Source organism: Borostomias antarcticus, assembly GCF_949987555.1.
Source record: "Borostomias antarcticus genome assembly, chromosome: 2".
Lineage (NCBI taxonomy): Eukaryota > Metazoa > Chordata > Actinopteri > Stomiiformes > Stomiidae > Borostomias > Borostomias antarcticus.
Genome location: NC_140235.1, coordinates 20,290,919 through 20,300,819, shown reverse-complemented (window position 1 = coordinate 20,300,819; position 9,901 = coordinate 20,290,919). Strand labels below are relative to the sequence as shown.

Below are 9,901 nucleotides of genomic sequence, written 5' to 3'. Positions count from 1 at the left end.
AATAGAGATGGGATTCCCCACATACCGGCCGTTCGGGGGTCATGTTGTACTGTACAACATCAAAGAATCCTTAATCTTCCCATTCCCCATCCCTGTTCTCTTATCTGTGTATACTGGCTGTGGGTTCTCCTGAAACAGACATGCAGTAAATTATGGTCAAATGTGACCCACCACAGAACACTTTACAGGGCGGCCATTTTTATCTTTGCCAAGGAATAAAAAAAAAAGAATAGAAAGAAGATCATCTGGTGCAGGGCCACCATACACATAGATCATTCACCTAAAAGTCTAAATAAATTATGACAAACACTCAGAAGCTTTTTTTAAGGCTGACAAATGCACTCTTACTTACAAGTATTAATTACAGTGCATAAATTGACAGTCCTGGGTGATAGAGTGCTGGGTGACTTTCCTTGGAAAGTAAAAAGAAAATTGGGACGAATGCCGAATTATGATGATGACAATGTTATAGCCATAGTGAACTTCTTAAGCCAATCATCTCAGACACTTCTCAAGGTCTCTGAAACCTGAATTCCCATAAAGGAATAAAAGCACATAAAATCAAAAGACTGCTCGCTGTTCAGACATTAGTAATATTCCTGACACAATGTCATATCTATTACACAGACACGGTACCTGTGGATGATTTATTTATTTTTTAATTACTACATCGTGATACTCAACATGCTGGCTAGCAGTACTATTTGGTCCCTTTGTAATAGAAAATTTCAAATCTATTTTTATAATTTCATGTCTGACACCAGTGTAACCAGAACATACAAGTATATATGTTTTTGTGAGAACATTTTTACATTCTTTCTCTCCTCACTGTAATGCTTCTCTGGTTAGCCATTGTTTATAAGGAAGGGGGTTGCTCAACCATTTTTACGACTCTTCTATGTCCTAGCAGCTGTTTCCCAAGGCCATAAACAATGGCCTGGGGTCTTCACATACAGGTCAGCTGTTGACGTGTAGAACTACCCTACTCTTGGTAACCCTCTCATGTAATTGGCTAGGGGAGTTTTACATATGCATGTATGGGTTGTATAATGCCGTGTTTGAGGATAATCATGGCTCATGGCGGAACTTGTCTCCTACCAGAGAGCCCAACTTTGCAAACTCATAACTGTTGGAATAAAAGTAGCTTACTTACTTAGCTTTGGACCTACAAAGGTGAACCTTGGCATTTCGGCTACTCATTTTTAATGATGAGAATAATTTCGGTTACACCTCTGTCATGCTTCAAGTGAAACAAAAGTCTAAAAGTGATACTGTACGTGATACTGTACAGTAGATGCGGTTCTTTTGTCTACCAGATGGGATTTTGTTCTTCTCTTATGGTCGGTGGGCTCTGAGGAGGGGTTCACTGGTCCTCCGGTCAAGTTGCAGGCAGTACTGTGTGTGTGTGTGTGTGTGTGTGTGTGTGTGTGTGTGTAATGTACTGTGTGTGTGTGTGTGTGTGTGTGTGTGTGTGTGTGTGTGTGTGTGTGTGTGTGTGTGTGTGTGTGTGTGTGTGTGTGTGTGAGAGACAGTATGTGAGAGTGTGTGTACTCTGTGTGTGTGTGTGTGTGTGCACTGTGTGTACACTGTGTGTGTGTGTGTGTCTGTGTGTGTGTATGTGTGTGTGTCTGTGTGTGTGTGTGACTGAATAATGCTGTGGAATAATGAGGAGGGGAGTAAAGGCTGTAGCCCAGGGCTTTGACCATCTCAGTGACCTGATTATGTCAGGGAGTGTCAGCCGCCAAGACACTACAGAAGCACAGAGCATCCCATCAACTCCATATCCATGGTGATCTGTCCTCAGCGCTTCAGGCACCTTCAAGAGCCAGGGAAACCCATACCGCCTCATTAGCAGCGTTTAGCATCAAGAGGGACTGTACTCATACAGTACACACACACACGCACACACAAACCCATGCACGCGCACACTCACACACACACACACACACACACACACACACACACACACACACACACACACACACACTCATAGAGTGCACACACACATGCATGCACGTGCACACACACACACACACACACACACACACACACACACATACACATACACACACACACACACACACACACACACACACACACACAGATATTGGTGTACACAATATACTTCACTGTATGTGTAATTTATGTATATACTGTACTACAGTACATGTAGAGTAAATACAGTATATATTTGTTGAAAGCACTTACATACAGGCTACATACATTTGTTGGCTTTCACAGGTGTCACAGGTGAAGCAGGAAAGGTATAGCCTACTGTATCGACAAAAACTTTGTGCATTCATATTAAACACATGCATTAAGGCCGGCCTTATCCGAGCCACAAATAGTAAAATGAGGTGTTCGTCAGCCAGTGTTTTCAGTGATAAACAGTCTAGTGGGAGTGTAGAAGGTAAACAGGCTAGTGGGACTGTAGAAGGTATGGGAGAGAGGGATAGAACAGAGGTTAAGGAAAATAACCGAGGCTGGCGTGAAAGGGCACTTTGTCCATACAATCTTCCTTTAATATGTGCGGTGTGCACCTGCGATAAGATGATTCATTAGATAGGGCCGCGCTCTGACAAGCGTCATCGTTCAAGTCTCTGGCTACTGATGGAACAATTCTGCAGCCACCCTGTAAATATGACAAGGTCAGCGCTTTACGGCGATGGGCGCATGCGGATAAGACTGTAGAAGGGCTTTGTTTATTCCCAAAAAAGCTTAACATAACCCAGGGCGGCTTCCCCTCTCACGGTGCAGAGACAAATAACAACCAGCTCAGATATCAAGAGATGCACCCTCTTCTACTCGTCCTCGAAAGGTCATTAGTATTGTGGGAATCGGTTGCAATATCTGGAATTGTGTCTGAATGTGCTTGTGAAAGGTAACTAGAGAGCATGTAAAATCAAACCTGAGTGATCTTCCCACTGTTACAGATCAGGGCTGTGTAGTCACCATAATGGTTGGTTGCTGATGACTTTTAAAGGTACAGTAATCGGTGTTAAGGACTTGCCATCAAAAGGGTCTGTCGCGGTAACAGGCATGGTGCGGTTTGTGGCCTGACACAGTATAGGTAGGTATAGGTATAGGTACTGCATTTGTAACGCGCTCCCCATCCAGTTGTTACACTGGCCCGGAGCACCATTCACACACCAACGGCCGCAGCTGCCATGCAAGGCGCTTGCCTGCTCATCGGGAGCAATTTGGGGTTCAGTGTCTTGCCCAAGGACACTTCGACAGGTAGTCAGGAGGAGCCGGGATTCGAACCACTGACCCTACGATCACTGAACGACCCGCTCTACCAACTGAGCTATACTGCCGCCCAGTCCTGGAGAAAGACTGCTGACTGGCGATATTATGCAGCGTTGTCACTATTAGATGTGCATAGCTCTCACCTGTCCTTGTGCGTTGGTGACCAGCTGTCCGGTGACTCCTTGCAGGTTGGAGAGGGCGTTGCCGAACACCTGCGAGCCGGCGATGGAGCCCATGGCTGCTGCTGCTGCCGCTGCCACCGCGGCCTGGCTGGCCAGAGGGTTCAGCTGGGACGGGTGGGTGGGGGGGGGAACGGGACGGGACGGGGGGGGGGGGGGACACAGGCAACCACAGTCAGTATGACACTCAGCCAAGCAGCCCACGTCATATTTACCTGTATTACAACTACTCCAGAAACACTCCGATCTGCTAGACCTGGGTCAAAAAGTAGAAGAGATACTTTGAAATACTTTTGTGTTCTCAAGCGTACTTGAGCATTTGCTTAAGTCAAGTACACTTGGGTAAATAGTAAAAAGCTAATAAACAAACAAACAAACAAACAAAAAGCAGTTGTATGCCCATGAAGATTTATTAAGTGCTTTGGAGTTCCAGTCCTTTGTTTCCAAGACATGGCTCCTTTACAAGGAGGTCTATGCAGTTCATCATACGTTTCCCAGAGGCCTTTGCTCCCAAGCCCAGTGGGGGGCCCTGGGGTGGGGGTAGGGGGCGGTGAAGAGAGGGGTGGTAGAAGTGAATAAGTGGCCCTTTTACAACTCTAAGTGTTTCCTGTGGCCGCCAGGACTCCCCAGGGCTGAGCGCCGTCTTTCTTCCGGGCCTGCGTGGCCCCAGACTGGCCAGCTCTAACAATAGGCAGAGCAGCGGTGCTCATGCATCACTGTAACCTCACTCACCTCAACGTGCCTCTTCCTCTGAGGGACCCAACCACTGTAATGCCTTACAGCGCTGTTACGTCTGAGGTAGAGGGGTGTTAAAAATGAACGTCTTTACCCCGGCTGTGATATCTGGACTGACCCCCGTGGCGGGGAAAGCAGTTTTCCTGCGCATCGATAGAGAGCGGCTGGCTTCGCCCCGGCACCGTAGTTTAGATTACCCATATAAATCAAGCTAACCACTTATTAGAGGGCTGAACATGCACTGCTGATTTGGTTGTAGTGCAGCAGAGCAGCTTATTAGGTTGAGTAAGTAGATCAAAGAGCAGGCAGGCAGAGGAGACCGTCCAATTACTCAGAAGAATTGAGAAATAATAGTAACACTGCTTAGAACCTGGCTGGCTGGTACCCCAGGCTGGCAATAGGGACGTATACATAGTCAAACGGGGTATATATTAAATAATTGAAAATCCAAATAAACAATGAATTAGAAGACAGACATAACATCATATATATGCTATAAATAATATAGGCACTGTAAATAGATAAAGGAAACACTTTCTCAAGTAGCATGCAACTTATCAAGAAAAATCCTTCACCAAAGGTATGAACGTTTTTATTTCTCTCCACACTACAGCTCTAAGGGGATTTGAGACTCGTTCAATCCAGATCATTCAGTTGCCATTCATCTTTTATCTTCCCCCAGCACCATATATTATTACGCTTTCTGAAATCAAATGAGGAAAAAATGCCACAGAGCGATCAATACTTTTTCATTGACAGTAAAGGTTAAGCACATTAAGAATGACACTGCATTTGTCTTATGAAATCATATTTCATGTTGGTGGCCTCAAATTGGCCATGATTGATATTGCGTCCGCTAGTCTGAAAGTCATCCAGTTTTTTTTCCTCTAGATAATCGCAAGATTCTCTTTTTATGTGCCCAGTGTTTGTCCTTCTGAGCAACTTCAGCCTCAAATGTTCTGAAAACACACGTCTGTCTTTTCACTCTAAAGTTTACATTTGAAGATCTGATACAGGCTTTTAATTGTCAGTGACAATCTGACATCTGTCATAATCTCCAAATGCTAAAGACATTCTTCTCCGGACACCTTCTCCATGAATCTCTCTGGAGGGTTGTAAACTTCAACATGGGAATTGATTCATTCATACTCTTGTATCCAAAGGTCAAAATTACAATAAAACTGGAAACAGGCGGGGTAAGGCCTTAGGAACTGAACAATGATGTATTGTATTATTTAAGGATACAGTAATTGCATTCAAAACATGTCAGTTTCTTGGGAAATGTGCACCCTGAAGGTATCTTGTCATTCAGGATATGCGTTCGCAGTGATAGCCAGTTATAACCTTCTCAACAAATCTCAATCACTTTTTGATAGAATTGAAGCAGAGACAACCATACTGTAGTTGTTTATTTTAGTATCTGTTGAGGAATCAGCAGCCCCCCCACCCCCCCAAGATCAATCTCAAAAGGATAAAACCTGGCCTTTTTGGCCAAACAAAATAGCTATATAGACAGACATTGATAGATATGGAGTCCTATGTTAAAGAAAGCATTGATGTCACTGGGCCAGTGCTTTATGCATGGCATCGATCGCAGTGTGAGCATGATATTGAGATATTGATAATATCCCCTTGTTATAAAGAGTTATGATGGAGTAGCCAATTCTCTGACATATTTTCATGAGAAATAAAGTCCCAACTCAGCAACAGGAGGCTGTGATCGTGGAGAGGGCGGCCGTGCCAAGGGGCAGGAGAGTCAAACCTGTTCCTCGCCACTCATCACTGGATCACGGAGGGAGCTTATCTTGGCCACATCTTCACATAAATACATGTATCTGTGATAGCGAGGGGTGCTGCCTCGGAGGGCTGAGGGGTGATGCCAGTCAGGGATTGCATTAACAGATAATCCTGGCTTGGTCTCAGATTGGAGCACCTCTCAGCGCTGAGGAGAGAGGATTTGTATGGGCAAGGGAGGGGATGCTAGCGCTCCAGTCAAGATGGAGAGAATTGGCGGTCGTTTAAATATCAGCATTTGGGGATTTGGACAGAATTAGAAGATTGGGTGATCTGATATGGGTGACTTCCTGATGTACCTAGGGGTATAGTAGCAAAATGTGTATTTACACTCCAGAAATTGTTTTCAATGTTTTTCACAGTTAGCAGTAACTCCCCAGGTCTGATTTAGTGGTTGTCTTAGCAATGGCCTATGTTCACTGCTGCCTGATCAGGCAGATAAGCATGGCTGTTGTGCTGATCTGATCTCAGATAATCGGTCATGCTTTTTTGTTTTTTGCCTGCTAGATTGGTTGAGGAGTGAACCAGGATACAGAGAAGAGCATCTTCTTGGTCTCCCAGCATCAGAGTAGACTCAGACCAAATGTGGAGCCGGGATTGGCCTAGATCAGCCGAAAAACAAAAGCACCAGCCTATGCCTATCTCCGACAGAATCACTGTGTTTGATGAGTTATTCTGGTATATATGTGTCCGAACAAGAGAGCAGGCTCTATGGCAGGTTGGGTAAAATGGATGGATAGTGGTTCGTGGGAGAGCTGGAGACATAAGGAGGGGGGTAACTGTGTTTCACATCTAAACAGATGATTTCCCACCACTCTTAACATGTTTAGGAGGAGTAGGAAATTATACCCTTGCCCCAGTATCTCTGCTGATTGCATGTGTTGGTGGAGATGAACAGTGCTCTTCCTGTCATGTTAACCGTTACAGTTATGTCTGTTACGTCTGTGTGTGTTACGTCTTTTTCATTCCCTTTCCCCGAATAGGGCGCTTACAGAGTTCCACTGGTGTGGGTTTCACTGGTCACCTGCTAGGTTGGGGACTGAGAAAACATCAAACAAATAAATCAGATAGATCAGCTAGATTAGAATCTAGACACATCAACCTAAGCATGGATTTGCCTCTGACCTTCTCATATTCTATTATCTTTCTAGTATCTTTGTAAGTACTGTATTTTCTAGTGAGTGGAAGCACAGTATGTAGTCACATTCTACTCTCTCCTCCAGCACGCCTCTGATCTCTCACATATAGATTCTGTCTTAATATACATTCTGTCTAGGTCAGTGGCTACCAAATGAAGGTCCTTGACTCAAAGTAGTAATAATGTACAGTACATTGGGTGATAAAGTAGTCAAAGGCTTCTTTACAAGTAAGAGCAAAACTGGGAGTAATCACTGACTCCATTCCGCTTTCTCTTGCCTGTGTTTGCACGAGGGTCATAATATGTTGCACCAACCCGTGTAATCTCTGGAATAGAAGTAAAAATCGCTCCTCCGCAACCGTGGCAAGACCCCTGGAAACTCAAATGTCTGAGTTCATCGCTTTTTCTGGGCTCACACAGTGGGACGGAACACAGCACAGTTATTGGATATGACCCTGGTACTGACCAGGAGAGCTACACAGACGTCTTGGGACATAATTTTTTAAACAGATTTAATACATTTGCCGGATATATTTTCTCTCTCTAACAGATGACGTTCTATCACTAAATGTAGCACATTTTCAAAATGGTGGTGTTTCTTACTATCAGGCTATGGACTAAGGAACAAGGTTAGTTCATGTAAAGCCAGGGTACATCTGATTAAAGGGACCCCGAGGAGTTTATTTTTGGTTACGAAACAGTCTAATTTTAATGTGGGTGAATCTACATTACCCACACTTGTTTATGTGTCCATTTTCAACAAATGTTTTCAAAAATTGTTGTGATTATTATTTCTTGGTCGGGTCATTCAGAACTTCCTTGGAATGACGAAACGATTTACTGCAGTAGCCTACGCCGCCGACAAGATGAAGAATAATTTAAATATGACCGTTATATATTGTCAAAAGTAACGTTACTAGTAAGACCTATGTAATTACCTCGTCGGTGGCCATCGTTCCGTCTTCAAAACACCCGGCTCAGGTAGCTGAGGTTTACGACGGCGCGGGGAGGCTCATGGGAAATGTGGTCTTTTTGGGTGGAAAACATTTCCGCTTCCCGAAACTCCTCGTAGGGCCTTTAACATGTGAATGTGTGTAATCTAGCATGTCTGAGTAATATCCCAGATGTTCTCCGATGGAGATGAGAAGGACAGGGGTATAACCAAGCCTGAGAGGGTAATATTATTGAAGGCAGCCAGATAGCAGCCCAGCCATCTGTCAAAGAGGTCCATCCATCTTCAGTCTCCCTGTCACACTCTCCATCACTCAGCCAAAAGTGTCGCAAAAGTGAACCAAAGAGGGAAAATGAACAATCAATAGCGTTATTGCTTCTGTATGGGAAGAACGCCGTCTCTCTCAGGAGGAAGGCGTAAGTTTCCCAGCTCGTTCCTCCCCGTCTTCCCTGCCCCACCTCTCCGTCCCCGTTCTCTCCTCCCCGCTCCTGAGTGAATGTAATCAGCTGTGACATGAGAAAACACGTTCTCTGTCTGTCTGCCGGCGCTCTGCGAGCCCCCTACTGACGCTGTTCCTCTGCAGGCCTCCCCGAAGCCTCCCTCCTCCCCTCCCCCCCACCCCCCCCCCCACCTCCAACTCCACTCATGTACATCAAAATGCCATTAGGCCCTCTGAAACACCTCTGGCCCCAGGGTTGGCGGAGCCCCTCTCGCACGCCGTGTGCTCCTGCACTCTGGGCCCTCTGAGCACGGCGGCCGCGCCGGACCCGCGCCCTCAGCTGCGTCTGTGGTGAACAATAAGCATTCATTGGGACGGCTCTGAGGGACGAGACGGCGTGGGGGGGGCAAAATGCCATAAAAATGCAACACCGACTCATCAGAGAGCCAGTCTGGCAATTCTAATGGCTGAGGAGAGGAGCGTACGTGCGCGCGCAAGAGAGAGAGAGAGAGAGAGAGAGGGAGAGAGAGAGAGAGAGAGAGGGAGAGAGTGAGAGAGAGAGAGAGAGAGGGAGAGAGAGAGAGAGTGAGAGAGAGAGAGCTAATGGAGTGATGTCATAAGACCCACAATGCACCAGTTAGTAGAGTATGACAGCTAGTTAAGGGACAGGGGTTTGGCTGATCAAATAAAAAGCATTAACTCGAGGAAATTGATATCTCCAGAAGGGCTGGAAATGGCCACACCTAATGAGACGAAATGCAAATGAAGGACGGCAAGAGTCATGAAAACGTTTAGGCGGACTATAAAGGTATGATGAAGAGTCGGACATTGGTCGTCAATCTCATCTCTCATTAGCTTTGTATGGAATTAACAGCTGCTTTAATCATTACATAAAATCTGCTCTGGCCCATTTGTTGATAATTGTCGGGGCTGCTTCCTCATCAATCACCACTCTGGTGCATTTCCTCTGGTCAAAGGGGATGCAGGATGGTAAAAATATGTTCTACACACTCCTTTTATCACAGTTCCTCATCTTCAAGAATGATTCATAATATTTCACTTTTTTGTCCTCTGTTTGAGGTATTACATTTATTATACAACTATTTTTTGTATGAAGCATCTTTCCGTGGAAACTGCTGACTATTTTGTGCGCGATATGACATATTTGGTGCAGTTATTTCTGTACTATTCTTAAGTTTAAAAACATGAATGCTTCCTCCCCTGCTGGAGATGCAGAAGACCAGAGGGGGATGTTGTTCTGGTCAGGATTTTGAAGTGGATTCATTATATGCCCGGCCCGTTGCTACGGCACTCCGTATACTGCGTGTGAAAAATGCCCCTGCAAGTAAGAAATGCTTAGCGTCATGAAATCTGACTGAATAAATGATAGCACTGTAGTCATTGTAATTTTACTT

General features: G+C 45.1%; 1 protein-coding gene across 1 annotated transcript in view; it reads right to left on the bottom strand.

Annotated features, from left to right (window-relative positions):
• pou6f2 (POU class 6 homeobox 2) overlaps positions 1–9,901 on the bottom strand; it is a gene marked incomplete at both ends in the record, with an annotated part of 78,559 nt that overhangs the window by 13,710 nt on the left and 54,948 nt on the right. The window contains one exon of the mRNA XM_084456888.1: positions 3,393–3,536. Within this exon, the coding sequence (XP_084313014.1) occupies positions 3,393–3,536 (144 nt within the window). The remainder of the gene's footprint in view (positions 1–3,392; positions 3,537–9,901) is intronic.